General features: G+C 51.9%; 2 protein-coding genes across 2 annotated transcripts; one reads left to right on the top strand and one right to left on the bottom strand.

Annotated features, from left to right (window-relative positions):
* Positions 1-232: 232 nt before the first annotated feature.
* ARPC1B (actin related protein 2/3 complex subunit 1B) lies at positions 233-11645 on the top strand. The gene is made up of 10 exons (XM_016159004.2): positions 233-349; positions 4751-4827; positions 5543-5647; positions 6047-6269; positions 7014-7121; positions 8228-8434; positions 8516-8591; positions 9519-9724; positions 10618-10708; positions 11049-11645. The coding sequence occupies exons 2-10, from the start codon at positions 4764-4766 to the stop codon at positions 11085-11087; spliced, it is 1119 nt and encodes a 372-aa protein (XP_016014490.1). The 5' UTR covers positions 233-349; positions 4751-4763; the 3' UTR covers positions 11088-11645.
* Positions 11646-12469: 824 nt separating this feature from the next.
* On the bottom strand, positions 12470-22287 carry PDAP1 (PDGFA associated protein 1). The gene is made up of 6 exons (XM_016159010.2): positions 22155-22287; positions 19170-19261; positions 17735-17842; positions 16402-16523; positions 14271-14422; positions 12470-13196 (listed from the first exon to the last, which is right to left on the bottom strand). The coding sequence occupies exons 1-6, from the start codon at positions 22165-22167 to the stop codon at positions 13138-13140; spliced, it is 546 nt and encodes a 181-aa protein (XP_016014496.2). The 5' UTR covers positions 22168-22287; the 3' UTR covers positions 12470-13137.
* Positions 22288-22423: the final 136 nt, after the last annotated feature.

Here is a 22423-nt window from a genome sequence, read left to right as displayed (position 1 = left end):
CAGAGCCCACACTGCTTTTGGTAGGCTGGGAGTGACGTGCAACCTGCCAGGCTCCGGGTATCTGCCAGCTGCTGTTCATGCTGCTCACCCTTCTTTGAGCCTCAGTTATCCCATCCATAACGTGGTGAAGGGTGGTTGCGGACGATTTCTGGTCACTCTGGCACGCAAAGCCCCAAAACCCGGGGGAGTGGGTGGGACCTTGGATCTCCGGACTGCCCCTGGGCCCCGCCCTCAACCCCTTGGGGCTGAGGCTGCGAGGCCCCGCCCCCCGCCCACGAGGAAGTGGCTGCGGGTCCCAGACCGGTTCGGCGCGTCGACTGTCCAGAGTCCGCGGCCGGGACTCCCCCAGGTGAGGGGTCGCGGGGGGTTGGTGGCCTGGAGTTGGGGGCAGGAGGGCCACTTTGAGGTAAAGGGGATTTGGGGTACGCGGGGAGGGGGCGCCTGGAGGTGAGGGGCTGTGTGGAGGGAATCTACCTGGAGATGTGGGGGCACCCAGAGGTGAGGGAGTGCGGTTAGTGAGGGGATACGGGAGACAGGGGCTCTCCAGGAGATGAGTAGGTTGCGGGTGGCGGACCGGACGAAGGGTGGGCAATGCAAGGCTCCCAGCACACAGCAACTTCGGAGCAGCCGGGTCCCCTGCCCGTGCGTCCACCTCTCCGCCCTCCTCCCTCCCCCGTTTCTTCACCTCCCCAGCTCTGCCCCACAGCCGGTGTCCCCCCGTTATTTCGGGCAGCGAGGGCCCCACGCCCAGTCACTTCCCCTCCATCCTCCAGTCTTCCGGGTTGCTCCAGCGGGAAATGAGCTGGCGCCCCCGCCCTGCCCTTCCCTCCTCTCAGCCGCCCCCTCCCCCAGCTTGTCCATGGCCCCCGGGGCCAGGTCCACGGGGTCCTGTGTCCTCTAAGCTGGATCCCAGCAGATCTGATCCAAGTGGCCCCTCCCTTGCTGGCGGCGTCAGGGAGAGGAGCCAGGCGGCCCAGGCGGGGCAGGGCCGGGACTGCAGGCAGTGGCAGTAATACTGTAATGACTACTGTGAAGCAGGAGACCTGGAGGCTCTCCCCAGGTTATTCCAGGCTGTCCCCAGGCTTCTCCCACCTGGCGTGCAGTGCTGCCCGATGTTTAAGAGGTCCCAATGCCTGTGAACTCTCAGGGACCTAGGTAAGAGTGCCAGCTTCTTCCTTCACTGGCTAATAACCTTAGCAAGCCACCTAAACTTTCTGGGCCTCAACTTATCTGGAAAATGGGAGCCTTTCATGTTGTGAGGCATAAATATAAATATGTAAGGCACTTGGCAATATGCCAGGCACACACAATCTAAATGTGTGCAGATACTGCTGCTGCCGTCCTAAGGCCTGCCTACATTTATCAAAATGCCTGTTCGGGTGAACCTAGCCTCTGAGATTTGGAGTCAGAATCTGCTGTGCCTTTTAAGACCTGTGTGGCTTTGAGCAAATCTTGGCTTTTGTGTGTTTGTTTCCTCCTCTGCAAAATTAAAGTAAAAAAAAAAAAAAACTTTTTGAGCTTGCTTTAGGGGATAAAAGAGAGAACGTATGTCAATATCCTGGGTAAATCATGGTTATTATAGAGATGCCAAATAAATTTAGTTTATTACATATGCGTTTGTATATGAATCCACATAGGTTTGTTTCTAATAGTTAACTAGTATCCCAGTGTGTTAATATCACATGTACTCTTTCCATGTCTGTAGCCATCTGGATTTTTCTACCCTGTCACCATTATAAAGAGGACATATTATGGACATGTTTGCTTTTTTAAAAAAAAAAAAAGTTAGTGGCTGTTTTCTTAGTACCAAAATGAATTTGTGCCATCAAAGAGTGTTAACAATCTTAAATTCCTATTCACGTTATTCTGTTGTTTGTTCTTACCCAGTTGTTGAATTGAGAGTTATCACAAGAGCCTCTTCGGAAAGGCTGAACAAATTAGCAACAAATGAGAATTTCTCTACAGCCCTGCCAACATTGAGTTTTATGTGTTTTTAGTTTTTGTTTCATTTGAGTACTTTAACTGGGACTTTTTGGTACCTTATGATTGTTTTCATTTGTGTTTCTTGACTTTGCCTAGTTTGTAAGACTTCAAGAGCAGAGTAGAGGAGAAGGGATTGGCTGGGCTGTTTGGGGTAGCAAAGGCTGTTTCACACACAACAGGAAGTTGAGTTACTGCTTAGCAAGCTGCAAAATGGCTTGCTGGCAGCTTCCTCTAGCCAGCGTCTGCGCGCTGGGTGGGGACTTCCCTGAATGTCTGTGGAGCTGAGATCCTTGCTCCGGGCAGCTCCTGCCTGGATTAGCCTCAAATGCAGTCAAATCTCTGGATTCAGAGAAGGTTGGCAGAGCTTCTCTGAAAGCAAGAAAAACCCTACAGCCTGTTACCTCTTCCAGCCCTAGCCTTTTCTGAATGGAATATGAGGGGAAGCATTGGCTGAGAGTACCCAGCCAGTATGTACAGAGCCAGAATTTGAACCTAGCACTACTGTAAGGAAGGAGCACTGAGGCCTGAGGCCCTTGGCCGGGCAGTAGGAGGAAGGTTCACCTGACTTGCTTTGCCTTGGAGAGAAGCTATTTTCTCCTTGAATCCTCCTCTAGATTGCAGGTTTCTAAGCCTTTGTCTCCACCAGGAACCATCGCTGAAGCATTGAATTGTCAACACACTTGGGTAAAGCAGCCCTGACAGCATTTTCCTCAGAGAGAGGTTGGCTGGCAGTGAGCCCCTCTCGCCCCTTGGTAGTATAGAGGTTTTCCTGAGAATTAAGTCAAAACTCAGGCCCAGTGTGAAGGCTGCTTTTCCTGGGTCTGACCACAGGGACAATCCAATGATTCCTGAGCTAGGAGGCCACAGCCCTGAGGCCACAGTGGCTAAAGAAGCCCTGCCCACCCCTCTCTGGCCTCCCACTTCCTCATTTGTAACCTATGGGGGTTGGGAGTCATTGCTGAGGCCCTGCTGGTTTCAGTTGCTTTGCGGAAGTCATGAAAAAGTTAAAAGGGAACTGTGTCTTCTCCTCTTCCACTCCCATCCACGGTAGGCTGCAGCCACAGGACTTCTTCGTTCTGACCCAGAGTCTTCCTTCTGGAACTGAAGGGATTGGGGGTGGTTGACCTCAGCTGGAGTACAGGGGTTTGGAAGTGCTCTCTGGCCTTAGCCCTGCCCCTGCCCTGTTGGTGTCCTTGGAAAATGGGGGTGGGCAGATTAGCATAGCTTAGTAGACAGGCCTGGTGCTCTTCCACTCCTGAGTCTTGTCATCTGTGATATAGACAGTGATGATACCCTGCGCAGCAAAACTGGATGCCAGCACTAGCCTGGCCCAGATGTGCCGGAAGCCTGGGGGAAATCCCCATCAGGCCTGCTAACCTGGGCTGACAGCTCAGAGCCACTTCCGGGGCCTTTGCTCTCCTACACAAAGAGGCCTTATAAGGGAGAGGCTGGGAAGGCATCTGTGGTGGGAGCAGTGTGCTTGTGTGTGTATTAGGCTAAACACACATGAGCATGTGGCCGGAGCCTGGGCTGCTGAGGAAGTGATGTTCACTTTGGTATTTACAGATGAATAGGACTTTGCTGAATATGGAGAGAATAGCACACAGGTATGAAATGTAGACAGAACTGGCCTTGAAGGTACACCAGGCACATCCAAGAGGAAGCAGCATTCCCTGCAGAGGGAATAGCATCTGTGAAGGCCAGTTCTGTGGGCTTCAGGTAGAGATGGCTGAGGGCAGGCAGCAAGCTCAGCATTGAAGAACAGGCATGGGAGCTAGAGGGAGGGAGTGGCCTTGAGAGGGCAGTTGCTGGGAGGAGCCAGCCAGTCCAGGACAGAAGTGAGCAGAGCTGGGTGGGGAGGGGTGAGAGTAAAGGGAGGCTGTGGGTGACCCACCTAGGTATGGACCCTGCCCTTCCTCAGGCCCAACAGGCTCCCCTGAAGCTCAGCCAGTAAGCCCCCCACCATTGGAAGGAGGAGGCTGGAAATGTGCAGAGACTGAGCTGGGGTCAGGGAGAGGCCACCCTTCTCCAGCTGCTGCTGCTGCTGCTGCTGCAAGGGCTGCACCTTCGGTACTGGGCCCAGTCTCCCTCCTATAAGTACCTAGCTGCCCTCTGGACCTTCCACCCCAAAGCCAAGCCACCCTGGGGCTTCGAAGACCCTACCACCCGCTCGAGGCCCAGTCCTGCCCATCCTCCTTGCCACAGGAGCAGCCCATGGGTTTTCTTGAGAATGGGATCTATCCGCTTATGCCCTGGCCCACAAGTGCCTGCAGACCTGCTCCCTCCCGTCTTCTCCCCACTCGAAGAGGGTGGAGACGATCAGGGCTCTGGTTGTGGGGGGCACTGCTCTCCCCTCAGTTTATCAGATTGTTTCATTCCATCCTCGCCCCATTTCATTTCATCTTCACCATGTCCTTTGAGGAGAGGATGGCTCTACCTATGAGAAGACTGAGGTACAGATGATGGGCAATGGCCCGTCTGGTGCAGGGTCCTAGCACACCCCACTCAGTAGCAGCTTCACCCACCCCTGACCCCATATCTCCCACCCCTGACCCCATCCTTTATCTATTCCCTGGAGCCTCAGAGACATCCCATGAGCACTGTCATTTTATGAGGAGGGAACCTGATAAAGTCCCAGGAAGGAAGCGAGGTGCCAGACCAGAGTCTGAAGGCAGGGCGGCCCCTGCTGCCTTCCCATGAGGTCAGCTGGAGCCTGGTCTGGGGAAGAAGCAGGGCTGACTTGGGGTTTTTTCCCTCTTGGGCACAGAAGCTGAAAAACCATGGCCTACCACAGCTTCCTGGTGGAACCTATCAGCTGTCACGCCTGGAACAAGGACCGCACACGTGAGTGCCTGCCATCCCCTGGAGCATTTAAGCAGCCAAGCGCCCTGGACTTTGGGCTCTGTGAGGGCCAGCTGTCCCCGCTCCTTCACTTCTGGTCCCGGGTGTTTAGGATAGCAGGGACGAGCAGGTTGGGCACAAGCAGGGGCAGTCAGGCGAGTGGGCATGGAGAGGTAGAGGCGAGAGCACGGCCTGGCACAGGCAGGACTGTAGATTCTGAGCCTCCCAGGCTGGGGGTGAGAACCAAAGACATAACCTGCAATGGCAGGTAGTAAGATGAGCTATGAAGAACACACAGTGGAGGCAGAGGAACTGGTTTAGAAAAGGTGGCTGAGGAAGGTAACATTTGGGAGGGGAGGGAGGGGCTGATGCAGAGGCCCTGAGTCGGATAGCAAGGAGACTATGGCTGGAGGTGGGAGCAGAGGGCAGTAGTGGGGGATGGGGAGAAGCTCTCAGAGGTCATAAGACTACTGTGGGTGGTACAGGTGAGGGGTGGCCAGTCGTCTGGGGAAGCATCACAAGGGGGGCCCAGCAGGGCCTGAGGGGCTTCAGGAGGCCCCTCCATGGCAAAGGAGGAGAGTCCAGGTCTTGAAGGACAAGGCATAGCCCAGGTGGCCGATGAAGGGCATTCCTGGTAGAGGGCGGTCATGAGGGCAGGGGAGAACTTGGGTGCACATGCATCCTCCTACTACCCAAACCCTGCCCATATCTCCTGCAGAAATCGCCATCTGCCCCAACAACCACGAGGTGCACATCTATGAGAAGAGCGGAGCCAAGTGGGTCAAGGTGCATGAGCTCAAGGAACACAACGGGCAAGTGACAGGTGGGTCAGGCCAGCTGGGATCATCCTCCTGAAAGAAGGCAGGGGGACGGGGCGGGGCCAGCCAGGACCGTCCAGCCACTGCGTTGGTAGGATAGTTTGGGTTGTAAGTAACACAACCCTCATTCAAAGTGGCTTAAATTATGAAGGGACTATGTTGGTTCATGTTACCGTAAAACTCAGGTTTTCGGGCTTCAGGAAAGGCTCGATCCAGCAGCTCAGCATTACTAAGGACCTATTTCTTTGCTGTCTCTTGGCTTGTCCTTCCAGCATGTTTGGTGATAGTTGGGGGAGATGTAACAACCCCAGTAAGTTCTACCAGTGTTCATTACATGGACACTGATACGGCTAGCCGCTTCTCCTTGGATGGCTTCAACCTAGTGTCCCTTCCCCACACCACAGGCATTGACTGGGCCCCCGAGAGTAACCGCATTGTGACCTGCGGCACAGACCGCAATGCCTACGTTTGGACGCTGAAGGGCCGCACGTGGAAACCCACACTTGTCATCCTGCGGATCAACAGGGCTGCTCGCTGTGTGCGCTGGGCCCCCAATGAGAACAAGTTCGCTGTGGGCAGTGGCTCCCGTGTCATCTCCATCTGCTATTTTGAGCAGGAAAATGACTGGTGGGTGCCTGGGCAGGGCCTGAGTGAGCTAGGAGGGGCTCAGGGCTGTAGACCAACAGTGCTGGGACTAGAGTGTTCCGGAAAGCGTCAGATGGGGAATTGTTCACATGACTCTGGAAAAGTGTCTTCTCTGGACCTGTAGCTGGGGGGAGGGGCTCCCTGTATAGCACTGAATGTTCCCACAGCCCTGTCCCAGTAACAAGGATACAGACCACACCAGGGCCACCTCTGCGGTCATTGCTTTCAGCCCTGTACACCTACTGGCATTGACTCCGCCATAGCCCATGGGACTGGATCTCAATTGTTGTCCCCACTTCACAGATGAGCGAAGTAAAGCCCTGAGGCAAACTCACTTGCCCAGGGCACCCAGCCTGTCACACTCCAGGCCCACTCACAAGCTCCCAGCCACAACATAATCTTCTCTCTTGGGTCCCTGAGGGCAGAGGCCAGGTAGGAACAAAGGCTGGAATCTGGGAGACCCGAGTTCAAATCCCACCCTGGCCAGTGGCAGCTTAGCTGAGTCTGCCCTGGGTTATTGAGAGGTTTAAAGGAGACTGAGGGTAGGGTTCCCACACATTATTGTCCTGAACCATATCCCTGACAGGCCCATGGACTGGCAGTGTCCAGGTCCCTCCCTCCTGGGATCTCAGTGGTCTGCAGGGCACTGAGGCCCCAGGCGCCAAGGTCAGTAGGTTGCCCACTTGTCTATCCCTCTCTCTCCCCCTGTCTGTTATCTGTGTCCAGGTGGGTGTGCAAGCACATCAAGAAACCCATTCGCTCCACTGTCCTCAGCCTGGACTGGCACCCCAACAACGTGCTCCTGGCTGCAGGCTCCTGTGACTTCAAGTGCCGGTGAGAGGGTGGGCCCCTGACATTAACACAGGAACAGCGATTGGAAGGTAGAGGGGAGCCCTGTCCTAAGAACCCCACACCCTGCCTTCCAGACCAGCTGCAGACCAGTTCTGCTGCCAGCAGGGTGACCTGGGGCCTCAGTCAAGCATCTATGAGGTTTTGCTCTTTCAAGATCATCACTAGGTCTCGTCTTCGGCCTATGGAGAGGCTTAGCAGGATGTGCCCCTTCCAACCTGTTAATATCAGCCAGGTTTCTTTCCTAGGCCCTCCTCTCCTGTTTCATTAGAAGCCCACCCCACTCCTTCAGTATCCTGGCTTCTGTCTGAAGGAAAATGAGTGGGTGTACTTTTTCACACTAAGGTATAAATGACCAATAACCTGGGACAAATCCTGCCGTATTATCTTAAGGTCTAGAATGTAGTGTCCAGTAGCCATTAGCTGTTTTTTACTTGGGGGTTCAGCTCCCCTGGGTCTCTGAATCTCCATCTGGGAAATGAGGCTTTCCTAGACACTGGAGGCTCCTTTGGAGGCCCTGGGCACAGGGAGAATGATGTCCTGACGAGGTCTGTTGGTGGGTGAAGAGCTGGTTTCTTGGCATCCTTATCTGTTAGGTGACCCCTTTATGGCCTTGGGTTGGAGAGAAGAGGGTTAATGTACGTGAGAACAGCAGTGTGCAGGGTAGAGCTGGTAGGATGAGGGGCGGAATTAGTTCAAGGTGCAGAGCAGAGGAGAGGAGGGACATCCTAAGGGCTGACTATAGAATGTAGTGGCCAGCATGATGCGGACCAAGACACCCCCTGGCAGCTTCATCATCTGTGATGATCATCTATGAATGGTCAGTCCACAGATGAGGGTGCCAAGGACCCTGGGAGTTCACAGGACTCTGAGCTGGGAGCCCTCCTGGCCCCACTCCATTACACAAAGAGGGCACTGAGGCCTAACTTGTCCGAGCATGAAGATGCCAGTCGTGAAAAGCTGGTTCTGGTACCATGAGCTCCTAGCCAGGTGCTCTGACCTCACCAGGCTGGTTTGAGAGAGGGAATCCCTTGTCGTTGGGGCCCCTCTCAGTCCCCCAGTCACTTTTTGTTTTTTGCCTCTATGGGCAGGATCTTCTCAGCCTACATCAAGGAGGTGGAAGAGCGACCAGCACCCACCCCTTGGGGCTCCAAGATGCCCTTTGGGGAGCTGATGTTTGAGTCCAGCAGTAGCTGTGGCTGGGTGCATGGTGTCTGCTTTTCAGCCAGTGGTAGCCGCGTGGCCTGGGTCAGCCATGACAGTACTGTGTGCCTGGCCGATGCCGACAAGAAGATGGCGTGAGTATAGGCTACATGAAGGGGAAACCAAGGCACAGACCAGGAGGGGACTGGTGTGGCTGATATCTCTTTCTCACTCAGTGTTGCGATTCTGGCCTCTGAAACGCTGCCGCTGCTGGCCCTGACCTTCATCACAGAAAACAGTCTGGTGGCTGCGGTAAGGATGGAGGGAAGGAGGGGAGCACTGGCCCACTAGAGCAGGTCTCCCAGCAAGCCCAGAGATGCCACTTGTTCTCCCCACCTCTCCCCTCCCCTCCATCTCACCCACCCATCTATCCATCCATATATCTGTATGGATTACAATAGGTAGGATTATGCTGCAGTAACGAAAAAAAGTCCCCAACTACAGTGGCTTAACACAATAAATATTTATTTCTCACTCACTTTACATATCCAGCATGAGTATTGTGAGGGGCGCTCTGCTCAGTGCATATGGAGGCTTTGTCACCAACATGCTCCCCAACTGCCATGAAGGGAGATGTGGGAAGTGAGAATTCATGCCCTGGATCCTAATATTTCTGCTTATTTTATTGGCCAGTGGAAATGACAAGGCCACACCTACCTCAGAGTAGGTGTGTGTGTGTGTTGGGGGGGTTGGGCAGTGTAGTTCTACCATGTGTCCAGAAAGGTGCTACTAATCTCCCTCCCTCCCTTTGTCCACCTATCTGTCAAGAGCCTTTCACCCCTCAGGAACATAATGGGGGTCCCAGAGGGGGATCAGGCCTAAAACAAGTATAACAGGCTGGGCAGGAATAAGGCATCTGGGCTCCCAGAGGAATCTCAGACAAGCTTCTCATCCAGACGCTACCCTTGATGGGATATGGGGTGCCCCTATATGCGCACTACCAACATCTGGTCCCTGCACCTGGGGTCGGGCCTGCCTGCAAGCTGGGGTCAGCAAGCTGCATTCAGCTTCTCGATAGCTCCACCCAAGTCCTGCATTCAACCTCCTGGGCTCCATACTCATGGCCTAAGTTCCCTCTGAATCACGCCTTGACTACCACCTCAGTTTCCCCATGTGGAAAATAGGAGCACTGCGCCTGCCCTTAGCCAGTGCTGAAAGAGCAACCCTGTCCCGCCACAGGGCCACGACTGCTTCCCAGTGCTTTTTACCTACGACAGCGCCGCAGGGACGCTGAGCTTCGGTGGGCGGCTGGACGTGCCCAAGCAAAGCTCTCAGCGCGGCCTGACAGCCCGCGAGCGCTTCCAGAACCTGGACAAGAAGGCGAGCTCTGAGGGCGGCGTGGCCAGTGGGACGGGCCTAGACTCACTGCACAAGAACAGCGTCAGGTGAGGGGGGCCTGGACTTTCTGCCTGAGAAAGGAGGCAGATGTGGGCAGGGCCAGAGGGGCAGGATGGGGCCTGGGAGCGAGTGATCCAGACTGATCCCAGGAGCGTGTAGGTGTGAGCCTGATTGAGGGAGCCCCGTCGATCTCTTCAGGTTGTACAAAAGTAGCATTTTTTCGGGGCAGAGCTGTCAGCCTCACTCTGCATTTCTAGGACATGGTCACGTGAGGACTGTTGTAGAGGTAGGGGCCTACAGCTCTCTAGGGTGGCCAGGCAGTAACCTTAGCTGGCTTATGCGCGGGGTCATAGCTAAAGTAGGTCTAGTGCTAGAAACTGGTGAGGTGATGGCAAACTAGGGGTCCTGCTGCGGCCTCCTTGAGGAACTAGGTTGGGACTAGGGGGAGACCCTCCAAAATTCCCAAATCCTACCAGCTACAGGTGTCTACCCAGAGGCTAACAGAATGTAGTAAGACTTTCTGATAGAGCTGGTTTGTTAAACCCACCTGTGGCCACTGGGTCCAATGTCTTCAGATCAAACACCTTTGCCCAGCTTTCAAGGCTCTTCAGAACTAGCCTTACATCCTCCCAGCCCCATCTTGCTTTTTACCCATTCTGCCACCCTATTGTCACTACACAAATTCCCCAGACACACGTCCTTCACATCCTGCCTGGGTTTTTGTCTTGTTCTTTGCCTGGGCTGCCCTTTGCACTTCACACACTACTGCTGTCCCTAAAGCAGTCTCCTGGCCCCCATCCTGTGGTCCCGCATAGCCTGTGAAACACACCCTAGCACTTCCAACTGTACTGGTGCCCCCAAGAACTCCTGAGGGGTAGGGTAACCTTGAGTCCAACAAAGGTACAGGCTGGGATCCATAAAACCCTCATCCTCTCTGCAGCCAGATCTCGGTGCTCAGTGGGGGTAAGGCCAAGTGCCTGCAGTTCTGTACTACCGGCATGGATGGCGGCATGAGCATCTGGGATGTGAAGGTGAGCCTTGCCCCACCTAGCTTCCTGCCAGACCCTCAGGGGCCCTCCCTCTCTGCTGTTCTCACAGCCACCCTGGGTGCTGTCTTCATTCATGGAAGGAGGAAGGCACTTTGTTGGGATGACATAGGGGAATGAGGCAGCCCCTTGACTTATGGGCCTCAGTATATTCTGGGGCACCTCCCTTTCAGGGCTGGGATTCAAACCCAGGTCTGCCAGACCCCAAAGACCAAGTTCTCTGTCCTCTGCCTAGCTGGGGCTGGGATGGGTGTGGGCCAGGTCACTGTGGGTGGGTATGTGCAGGATAGCTGAGAACCAGCCTGTTCTGCTCTTTTCCTTCCAGAGCTTGGAATCAGCCTTGAAGGACCTCAAGATCAAATGAGATCTTGTGAGAATGTTGGCCTCAACCCAGCTGCTGAGGGAGGGGTCATGGAGGCCAAGTCTTGCTTTGCCGAATCCTTCTGGGGTACCTGTTTTGGTCCCCACAGGGAGGAGGGGGGAGGGGTAGGAAGCTTTTCTTACCTATTTGAAGGAACATATGCCTTTTTCTTGAAGAAATACTTTTATTGTAAAAAAAAAAAAATCTCAAAAGCACTCAGTTGGTCATGAACTGTTTTGAAATTGGAATAAAAATACAATTGTAGACATGCTCGCCTGTGTATGGAAGGAGAGGTTTTTACACAGGCGTAGGTAGCTTATTTTTGCTTGCTAGCAAAATTGATCCTTAAACCCAAGGGCCTTCCCCCAAATGGTTCTTTCCCCACTGCAGTCCAGCCTGGGGCTACAGGACCAGGTATCTTTCCTGTCACTCATTTAGTAGTCAGATTCCTAAACAAGTGGTTGTACATTCCAGGCTGGTTCTAGGCTTTAATGGAAAATTAATATTTTTGTATTTGACATTTAGACTTGGTTTCTGATAAATGCTCATTATTTAAAACAATTTACCATTGTTCCCATTTTATTCAGAGGATTATTTTTGTTTATCACATACTTTCTAGTTACCTACTTTTATCATGGTTTTTCTCTTTAGCCTAGATCATGAAGGGTTTTCTGTCGGCAAGGGTGAGCTGCAGGTGCTGGCAGCTGTGGTATCCCCTCTGGGGCACCCAGGTCTCCAGCACAGTCAAGCCCAGGTGTGGTAGAGATCACTGGGAATCATGGGTTCGATTCCATCTCTGCCACTAAATCCCTCTGTCTGACCTCAAGTCAAACCTGCTTGGCACCCAGTCACTGACTTCTCAGGACCCTGTGCAAACGCTGCTGTTCATGAGGCAGAGCGCCCCTCACTGAAGGGGTGCAGGGACAAAACAGGTGCTATAGCTGAGCCTGTAGGCAGCTCACATGATTGTGCTAAGCCCCACTGTCCCAGCTGCCATTCCCACCACTGGGTAGTAAGGACTAAATGAGGTAATGCCTGGTAGTCATGGTATCAACTACTGGGATGCTCCCTCTCAGCACTGAAATCCTGAGGCTGTTAACCACAGGGAGGCACTCAGAGGACAGGAAAGAGGCCCGGTGCTGCTCCCAGTGTACTGTGGACATGAACAGGTCCCTGGCCACTCTGGCTTTAAAATCCCTACTTGGTTAAAACAAGGGAGGAGACCAGCTCCCACAGTCTCTCCAGTATGGATACCCAGGATCAGGTCCTAAACCCTGCTCAGTGCCACCTGAACCTTGTGCGGGGTAGGCATGCCTTGAGAGTGAGACCATGCCCTGCTGGGTGAAAACAGCCCAGGGGCCCAAAGACAGATCATGGAACAAGGATTACGATAATGTCAAGTTTAATCTGCCAAATATACAAGTTGGATTTTTGGAGCATGTTTTGTCTGGGGGCTGCACAGTAAACAGGTTTCTTGAAATGATCAATGGGTAGGGTTAAGAACAGGTCCTGGCCAGAAGGGTAGGAATGGGGCAGGGAAGGGCAGAGGGGAGGCCTCAGTCAGAGGGTACTGACCATGGATGAGCCATGACCCCCAAGGAACCAAGGGCACAGGCTCCCAGGTAATAGCCTCTCTAAGTGAGCACCCAAGCAACAAAGATGGGCTGGTTGTTGCAAACTTGCCAGCAGCTGCCCCCAGCACAACCACCCCCTACCGTGCAATCTACTGGATAGAGAGAAGCTCTTCTTAACCCACCTCCCAAGCACCCCCAAGGGCTCTGAATTCTAAAAACAGCAAAAACATTCAAATGGTTACAAATGAAATGCTGTCCTGAATCTGTCTCAAAGACAGCAGCTGCCCCGTCCCTCCCAGCCCCCCACCCACCATCCCCCCAAACAATTTCTGTGCCAAGATGAAGAGGAGGCCCCAGGCTGTCGGGGGGGCTACTTGTCTTGGGCTGCTGCAGTGGCGCCAGGGCACAGGGTGGGCGAGACACGGCAGCGGTCCTGGCCGCAAGGCCCAGTTCCCTGGTATCTCCTTCCTCAGGCCATGCTACTTATTCAGGGAAAGCGACTGCATTCGTTTTCCTGACAAAGTCGCGTCATCTTTTGCTGAGGGTGGAAAAGGAAGGAAAGGCTAAAGTTAAAACCCCTCCATATACACAACCCCAATCCCAGAATCATAGAACTACAGGTCTGAAAGGCCTCAGAAAACATTTTATAAAACTGGTTCAGGAGGGCAGATAAAGAGCTCCAAGAAGGGCCCACCTGATGCCCTCCCAAGGGACAGGATTTCTGCTAACACCATTGGACACAGGTGTCTACACATTTTTGCCAAGTCTGGGGCACACTCCATAAAGGCCCACCAACAGGTAATCCACAGGGCAAACGGAAATTCTTCTTGCCCACCCTCTTCCAAGCAGAACCCCTTAATTGCAGCCTCTATGAAGTCTAAAACCAACAACAGTGTTCAAATAGTTACACAGGAAGTCCTTTCCTGCTTTGGGTTTGTGAAGCAAGAGCTGCTAGCAGGGAGTTGGGATAACCAGTTATCTCCAGTGTGGTGAGAATGCCCCTGGGCAACTGGTCTCCCATTTCTAGGCCTCAGTTTCCTTGCTATTTGGTGAGGAGGCAGGATAGCAGGATCCCTAAGGGCTCTCCACAGAGACCACATGAGACAAGGGCACAGGAGACAAGAACATAAGTCACGCTCCTATAGAAGACTAACTACCCACAGCCACCCTACCTGGCCTCAGTGGAGGAAGAACATGGGAAAAGAGGGATACCTGGGACAGATTTCATCTGAGTCTGCACCCTGTCCCACCTTCCCAAGCCCCTCAGACAGACAGTGGTGACCCCAGGCAGCTCTCAGCCACACAAGGCACCAGAGACCTTGGTGGGACCCTGGGGCATCCCTGAGTCTTCCTTTAATACCATGGATAAAGCTCTGCTAAGGCTCAAACCTGCATTTGACTCAGTGCTACTGCTAGACCCTCCCAACACCCTGGGGGGTTGGAGGGGCAGGAATGCCCACTTCCATGTGACAGCAATGAAGGCATGTGTGCACACATATGCAGGGTGAGCCTCTACCAAACAATTTGACCCCATCCCATTACACAACAAAGGCAGTGAAGTGTAAGGTTTGGTGCACAGAAGCAGGCAGTGCTCCAGGGACTCAGGACTTACCTTTCCTCTCTTCTTCTTTCTTCCTGGCGGCCTCTTCCCGCTGTTTCCGGATGATTGCCAGTCGGGCAAGGTCAGCCTTGGCTTGCTCAGTCTTCCCAGCTAAATGCATTTTCATGTAACGTTCTTTTGCTTTCTGCTTCTCAATTTCTTCTCTGTTTGGATAAAATGGTGTCATGGGGGACATCTTCCCCACCATTGTCAGCTGAGCTGGATGTGGGAGCCAGAAAAAAGGCCAAGTACTCAGGCCTGGGGCCCAAGTGGAGGAGGGCACCCTGGCTGAGGGAGGGGGTCCCGGCTCTGTGTGCCCCCTCCTTGATGGACACTCACCAAACAAGCACACAATGGTACAAGCTTAGATCTCTGCACAACAGGCTCAAAGGGCTGGGGACATTCAAGTGGTGCCCTCAGCTCCCTCTGATGGAAAACAGGACGGGGGTGAGCTTTGCATCTGTGACCTTTGGAAAACTTTAGCATAGAGTGGATCACGTCTGGCTGGCGCAGTGGCGGGGTGGGCAGGGTTTGGCTGACTAGACTCTGGTGTCCGCAATGAGAAAAGGGGACCAAAGCCAAGTGAATCATGTGTCCAGAGAAGACAACAAGAAAAGGCAGGCACTGGAAACATTAAGGAATGGAGAAAGGAATGGGCCAAGTAGCCACGGATGGGAATCTGACACATCCAATCTCTGGTTGACATGGCACATTCTTGGTCAGAGCAGCCCAGGTGTGTATGAGGCTGCCCCCAAGGGGGTGAGTCCCCAGGGATGGTGGTGTGAGAATAAGAATTGGACTCTCATAGGACAAAGGAGACAGCCACCAACCCGCTAAGTAGAGAAGTGAGGGTCATTAGTTTCTCTTTGAGGATCTTCCCAAGCCTCAGATTCTAAACTGGAGTGGGCACCCTTCAGGGTGTGAGACTGGAGGGTCCTGTTTACACTAAGTTTGGAAAAGCCAAGTTTCAGAGGGGTCAAAGAGCCCTGCATGTCAGAAGCTTAGGGGTGAGACAGACTTGGCATCCTGGAGGCCTCACGACACATAGGGCTGGAGAGTAATGAGGAGGCATAGAGTCTTGCCAGAGGGGAAGAAGAGAAATCCAGCAACAAAAGTCAGATGAGAAGATGTCTCACCCAGAAAACTTTGGACAAGACACCTGCTACAGGGATGAGATGGGAACACCTGTCAACCTGGTAGATCCCACCCTGGAAGGAGGGGTGGGGTGGGTTGGACAGAAGCATCTGGAATAACCAAGGCTGTCTGAAGGCTGGCAGGGTGTGGACCCTTATGGCTTTCAGTCTGCAACCTCAAATGGCAGGGGTAGCAACAGGATCCCCTTTCCATTCGTGAGAAGGAAGCTACTAAAGGAGAGAGTCCACTGCAACCTCCAATAAAACCCCAAGCTCATGGGCATTCCCATGGGGTTTTCACAGACTACTTGTTATCATGGGGCCAACACAGGAAAGCCAATTTAAATCCTAGCAGCCCAGTCAGGAGAGAAACCAGAGCGGCTTTCCCTAGCAGCCTTCAATCTCTCATAAGGCCCTTTGTGTTAGCTGGTGGCCATCAAAAGTCACGGCACTACTTGTGGAAAATGTGCAGGACACTTTGGTACTTGATAGTGATCCGCACACTACCTATGAGGAAGCTATCTGCAGCTCCATTTTCATCTGGACTTGGTGGAGTGGGGCTGGGGGAACCAGTGGACCTCCATGCGCTGTGCAGCCTCCTGAACACCACGGGCCCCAAATCCCTTCCCAATCTCCATGTCCATGACATTACTGGATGGATTCAGGTCAGAAATGGTGATCAGGCTGGATAAGGAGTGTCTCTAGACTAGGTGCTCTGGAGAGAAGGGACTGTAGCGTAACCTTCTGTGTATCCCTGGGCATTACCTCAAGTGCAATGCTCAGGTCTGAATCGACTCTATTTTCCCTGCTATGTTTCTAATGGTGAATAAAAACATTCTTTTTGGTTCTTTTTTTTGGAGAAGCTTCTACAGAGTCTTTGGGGAATGAAACCAATCAACACCATAGCTAAAGCCCCCACCCAGCCACTGGGGACCTCAGAGCCCAGGAAGTGAGGGGCTCAGAGGTAGGGGCCTCAGAGGAGGTGGGTACCTCAGCCCCCCACAGGTTACCGTTCTCTCCTTGAAAGCTCCTTGGGCCCATCCAGGTCCAGTTGTGTGACCTTTTTGGTTGTCTGTGCCACCCGGTTGGGGTTCTCGATGTCAATAAGCCCTTCCACTCCTTTGCGTTTTTGCTATGATAGGACAAGAAACTGGCCATTGGAGAAGTTTAAGTCCTGCAGAACCCCACCATCTCCCAAAAGCCCATCTGGGTACCTGACAACACAAATATATCTAAAACAGAACTCAAGCTTCGCCCCTCACGCCACTGGCTCCTCCACACAATCCTAAACATGGCCTTATTCCCCTTTCCCTCAGCCCCCTCACACAACCCTCAGCAAACCCCAATATATCTATCTGTAAAATATGGCTTGAATCTGCCCACCCTTCTGCACTGCCACTGCCACCACCCCAGTACAAGCCACAATTTCTTGTCTGAATACCAGCCAGCTCCCTGCTTCCACCCTCGACACCCTACAATTCACTCTGCAGAGAAGCTAAAACAATCTTTTAAAAACAAATCTGGTCATCTTTCTTCATTTCGAGGCCTCCACCAACTGCCTACTACTACAGCGAAACCCAAATCCCTACAATAGCCATGCAGAAGCTGCCCTTGCCAATCTCTCCTCCTTCATCCCTAACCACTCAACTTCTTACCCACCAAGACACAGCCCCACCAACCTTTCTGTTCCTTGAACATGCTCAGGTCATTCCCACCCCAGGGCTTTTGCACTTGCTAATTGGGCTGCCTGGACTGCTCAGCGGGTTCCATCTTGTTTTTCAGATCTCAGTTTAAAAGTCACCTCCTCACCATGCACTACTCCAAGTACTCTCAATCACAGTCCATTTTATCTGTAATACTACTTGAAATTATATTGCTCATTTACTTCTTTATGCTCTATACATTCATCAGCTCCTTAAAGATACATCTGAGAAATGCATCATTAGGTGACTTCATCATTGTTTGAACATTGCAGAGTATATCTGCACAAACCTAGATGGTATAGCCTGCTTCTGTAATTTTATGTGCTATACTTTCATGTGACTGGCAGTATAATGTTTGTTTACACCAAATTCACCACAAACATTATGTGATGTGTCACAAGCCATAACGTTACAACAACTTAGACTTCACTAAGTCATACGAATTTTTCTTATGGGACCACTGTCATGTGTGGTTTCATTGTTGCTGAAACATTATACAGCACATGACTATATCTCCCTATGAAGCCCTTAAGAACAAGGATTCCATCTGCATCCATCACTGGGACTAATAATCAAGAGGCATTCTATCAATGTTTTTAATGAGTGAGTCTAGGTCCCAGGCCTCCACCAAACTCAGTACCTGGTAATCATCTTCTTCATCCTCACTCTCATCGGATTCTAGTGATTTCTTCTCCTTTTTGGGATCTCCTGCAGCCCCATCTCCACCTTCTTCTTGTTCCTCTTCTTCCTATTTCAGAAATGGACAACCTGCAGAATCAAAAATGCAAAACAAACCCCCGAGACTGTGACCCCTGCCCCCATCACCACCAGACTGTGGACCATGAGAAATTAAGCCCCAGAAAACTAGGACTGAGGATGACAAGGGTCCTACTCTGAGACCCTGGCCCCACCCATGGGGGACCTGTATCAGAGGCAGCCTATCCACTTGCTTACATAGCCTGGAAGCCATTCCTACAGCCCAGCAAGCCCCTCACACAGCCACAAATGCCCTGTTCCCTTTTTCAGCACAGGTACCTCATCTCCCAGGATCAGAAGGACTCAGCCATGGAGCTGGAAACCACAGTACTGCTCAGATTCCCTCCTGCTCCCCTAGCTGCCATATGCAGCTACCAAATTGTACTCGCTTTCCTGAGCAAGTACTCCTCTACTTTCCATTCCCACAGTCAGTGACAGGCCAGCCACTCCAACCTGCCCATGCAGATGCCCTGCTGCACCAGCTTTCCAAGACAACACCATGCATGTCACTTCCCTCTACTTGCTTGCCTCCACACCAAAAAGATCCCTTACAAAAACAGTATGTCTTTTCCCCCCTTAGCACTTGCCAACACATTTTCCAAGGTCTTGCTCAGCTGCCAGCTGCTCCACCAAACAGGTCCTCTTCCCCTCTACCTCAGTTGGATGTGGCCTCTCTATTCTTAGAGCTCACAGGCGCTATACAGTTGTACCACTCATCTGGCCTGATTGTGCTCCCTTCAGTCCTAATGTAGGTGGGAATCTAATGGTGTCGCAGGGATGTGGACACCAAAATGTTTCCTGACAGTGGAAACACTGTGGAAACAGAGCAGAGGGAACTACTAAGCTTGGACTGGGGTGGGGAAGAGGGGGTAGCTCCAGAGAGAGTCATAGAAGAGATGACATTGAACAAGGTCTAGGGGAACAAATGATACTTTGCTTGCTGGGGGTGTGGCAAGGCAGAGAGCATCATGTTATGCTGGGTTTGGCCAGCACTCTTGCTGGGAGCTCAGCCTGGGGATGGGCAAAGCCTGGTAGACAGCCCCTGGAAGAAAGGAACAGAGGACCAAGAACAGATACCCACTAAGGCAACTATTGCTGAGTGAACAAAGCTCTAACTGATCCAATGAAAAGATGGCTCCCCTCTTTACTGCCATTGGTTGTTCTAAGACTCCTGCCTGCTCCTTGCTGCCCTCAACCCCCAAACCTCAGGCATGGGCTTTTTCTTAAGAATGTGTTGTCCTTTCCCAGCTTCTCTGGGTGCCAAAGAGGCAGGGCATCACCCTGGGACACTGGAGTGGCCTGGACAGGCATGTACTCACCCTGGCCAACTGCTTTTCAGCCTGGATCTGTGCATCGATCTCCTCTGGGCTTGTATACTGCCGTGCCCGGCCTTTGTGGCCTCCCTTTCTCCCTGCACAAGGATTTGTAGGTTAGCAAGGTGGGAGAAAAGCAGTTTCCTTGATTGCCAAGACCCAGAGGACTATGTCCTGCTTGAGATGCTCTCATCCGAGCCTGCAGAGACCTCACCTCTCACCACGCACCACTCAAACTTATACTTCCCCACCTTCATGTGTTCAAAGGGACAAGAGGCAACATGTGACCACCTGATACAGCAGTAAACTGTGTGTTGGATGCAGGCTCCCACAAACAAGACCTGAAGGGAGGATGTGGGGGAGGGCATACCACATATAGCTGATTGGCTAAATCCCCGGGTCCCTTAGAATTCAAACATAGAAAACTCAGATGCAATCATGAGAACATGTAGTACTTATTCCCCTGCTGTCACTACAGTTCTTATTTGTATGTCACAGTCATGGGCTCATTTGATCCTCAGAACAAACCTATTGTCTAAGAGGCACAGCTAGGTCCCATTTTATAGACAAGGAGACTTAAGATCAAAGAAGAGTGGTGAAGACTACAAGTGCTAAAGTCTCATGCTGGGGTTCAAATCTTAGCTCTACCACTTACTAGCTTTGTGACTTTGAACATGTACTTAATTTCTCAGAGTTGCAGTTTCTTCATGTGTGTCCCTACATTATAGGATTGCCATGAAGATGGATTTGTTAACATATGCAAAGCTGCTGTGACAGCACCTGACACAGGGATAAGCACTACAAAAATGTTTGCTGTGATTTTTTTCTCTCTAGTACAGTATTTGAGGTGGGGTGACAAAGCCACTGCCACATAAGTGATTTACTACAGATATAAGGGGAATATAAAGTACTTCATGTTCACCTATATTGTATAAGAAATTTAAATCTACAGGGGAAAACTTTTTGGTGCTTGGAGCAAGAAACAGCTGGCAAACAAAGTGAAAGCTGAATATAAACCTAACTACCATCTAAGAGTTAAAAATATGACTAGCAAAGTTTATATAAAAGTATCAGTTTTATAGTCTGATCCCTGCTGAAGCCATCAGCCAGTTTCACAGCAGCGAGGCACCCCTCTGCTGGTCCTGGAGGACACTGGGGTGGCCGTGGCCTCAACTCATCCCCTACTTTTCCTGAAAGCTGTGGTTCCCTCACTGAGAGCTGAGAACCTATATTAGATAGCCAGAGCTGCTCTGGATCCCGGAGACAGTAAGAGATACTGGCCTCCCCTGATTTCCTAGACAGCAGCTGCAGAGTCATAATTGGGCTGCTACAAAATACACAACCCATTTTTAATGACTACATAGGTTCCCAGGAGTGTCTCAGTCAATGCTCATGCAAGTCCTATTATGAGAGCTCAAGACTGATATTATAAGAAACCAACACCCTTTCTTGCCCTCTTTAATATTCCAAACAATAGTTAACAACTCAAAATTGGCTACTATAGGCTCCCAACCTGCACACTTGGCTATGGAATACTAATCTACAGTAACTTTTATCAGAAACTCTTCATGCCTTTAAAAATGCTTCATAGTTACAAAATACAAAGAAGAGGTGGTCCTTTGCTCATGGAGAATTTGATATTTTAACATCTTCATTTTTGTTTCACGTTTGAAGCAAATTAACACAAGCAAGAAATGTAAATATTGTCTACTCACAAAGCTTTTCACAAGCCAAAAGACAAAGTCATTTAACCAAGAATTCATATTTAGGGCTTTCTTATTGTAACCTCCAACACTGGCTCAAATAATCCATTAGGTAGGACTCCTAGAACCAGAATTCTGGAGTCAGAAGGGCTCATGTAGCACCTACCTTCAAAACAGTAGAACCAAAGAGGTGACATGGTTCTTTCTACCACAAAATAAATCAGTAGTTAGGTGTAAATGGATTCAGCTCTGTAAAGCCCAGTATCTCTGAAGTAGGGAGTCAGGAAGTCATTTAGGTTTGAAAAAGCTCCAAGGAGATTTTCCTGTGGGCTGATGCTTCTCAACCAACATGACATGAGCTACCAGTATTAACTGATCATCTGTTCTGTGCCAGGAGCTAGCCAAGAACTTCAAGTGCTCTATCATTTTATGACTCATCCCGAACTCTTCAAGCTAAGGGTTCTCAGCCAGGTGTTCCAGATGAGGAAAATAGGCTGGAAAAAAATTGAATAACTTCTTCATGTTGGGCTTCAAATCGAGAACTACTGACTCTTAGTGAAAACGGATGGAGGACGGGTGACAATGTACTGGGAAGCCATGGATCCTTTACCTCCTTGGTCAAGGAACTGCTAAAAGTTCTACAAATAACAACAGTTAATGCTTACTGGGTATTTAACGACCGCCGGACCCTCTTGCACCCTCCACATGGATTACCTAGTTTAAGCCTCTCATCAGTACTATGAGGTAAGTACAATCATAACCCCCATTTGCAAATGAGAAAACCGAGACACAGGCGATAAGGCGACTAACTCAAAGGCACTCGAACCGCTGCTGAACAGAGCAGTCAAAGCTAGGTCTGCCAGACTCAAGAGCACCTAGTTATGTCTCATTATACAGGCTCAGTTTTACATGCGAGCCAGGCGGGCCCACGTTTTACATGCGAGCCAGGCGGGCCCTGCACAGACGCTATACACGGTGACTCAATCGCCGGCGAATCGAGAAGAGAGGAGGCTCCAGACCCCCCAGACCCCTAGAACTAGCCTTCCGCGTTGCCGAAGACCCAGAACCTCCGAGGGTCCTCAGACCCCGGAGGGTGTGGCTCGAGGCCACTATGATCCTCAGTTTCCCCATAAAGACAATTGGGCGTCGAGGCCCAGGCCTGGCCCTCAGCCGGCGCGGACGCCCTCCCTTACGCCGCTCTCCGAGGCTCCAGCGGGTTGAGTGGTTAGCGGGAGGCGGACTCGGGTGGCCCCTCGAGGCCCACGGGCCACGCGCGCCCGCCCCTCACCTCCTTTAGGCATCTCGGCTCCGGCAGCTGCGGCGGCGGCGCCTCGATCTGACACCGGAACCGGAAACACTTCGAGCTCGACTTCTTCCGCCCAGCCTAGTCCTCTCACCGTATCGCCGCCGCCGCGGTCACTGCGAGGACCGGGAAACCTCAGGGAGGCCGGCACACGAAGCCGGACTGTCCCGCGCGCCGCCTGAGTCCAGGGTCGCCTGCCCGCTGCCGAGCAACTGCGTCCCAAGTCTCCCCGCCCAGGGAGACGCGTGACGCCG

This window comes from Rousettus aegyptiacus, unplaced genomic scaffold (assembly GCF_014176215.1).
Source record: "Rousettus aegyptiacus isolate mRouAeg1 unplaced genomic scaffold, mRouAeg1.p scaffold_m13_p_8, whole genome shotgun sequence".
NCBI classification, from domain to species: Eukaryota; Metazoa; Chordata; class Mammalia; order Chiroptera; family Pteropodidae; genus Rousettus; species Rousettus aegyptiacus.
The sequence above is the reverse complement of the archived record's forward strand: the minus strand, read 5'-3'. Positions and strand labels throughout refer to the sequence as shown.

Bases quoted from the DNA above. Each gene is read 5' to 3' on its own strand.
- ARPC1B (XM_016159004.2), top strand. From the start codon at position 4,764: ATGGCCTACCACAGCTTCCTGGTGGAACCTATCAGCTGTCACGCCTGG. The intron at 6,270-7,013 runs GTGGGTGCCTGG...ATCTGTGTCCAG, and splicing joins TTTGAGCAGGAAAATGACTG to GTGGGTGTGCAAGCACATCA. The intron at 10,709-11,048 runs GTGAGCCTTGCC...TTTTCCTTCCAG, and splicing joins TGAGCATCTGGGATGTGAAG to AGCTTGGAATCAGCCTTGAA.
- PDAP1 (XM_016159010.2), bottom strand. The intron at 17,843-19,169 runs GTGAGTACATGC...TTTCTGAAATAG, and splicing joins CTGAAAAGCAGTTGGCCAGG to GAAGAAGAGGAACAAGAAGA. The intron at 14,423-16,401 runs GTAACCTGTGGG...TTATCCAAACAG, and splicing joins GAGCTTTCAAGGAGAGAACG to AGAAGAAATTGAGAAGCAGA.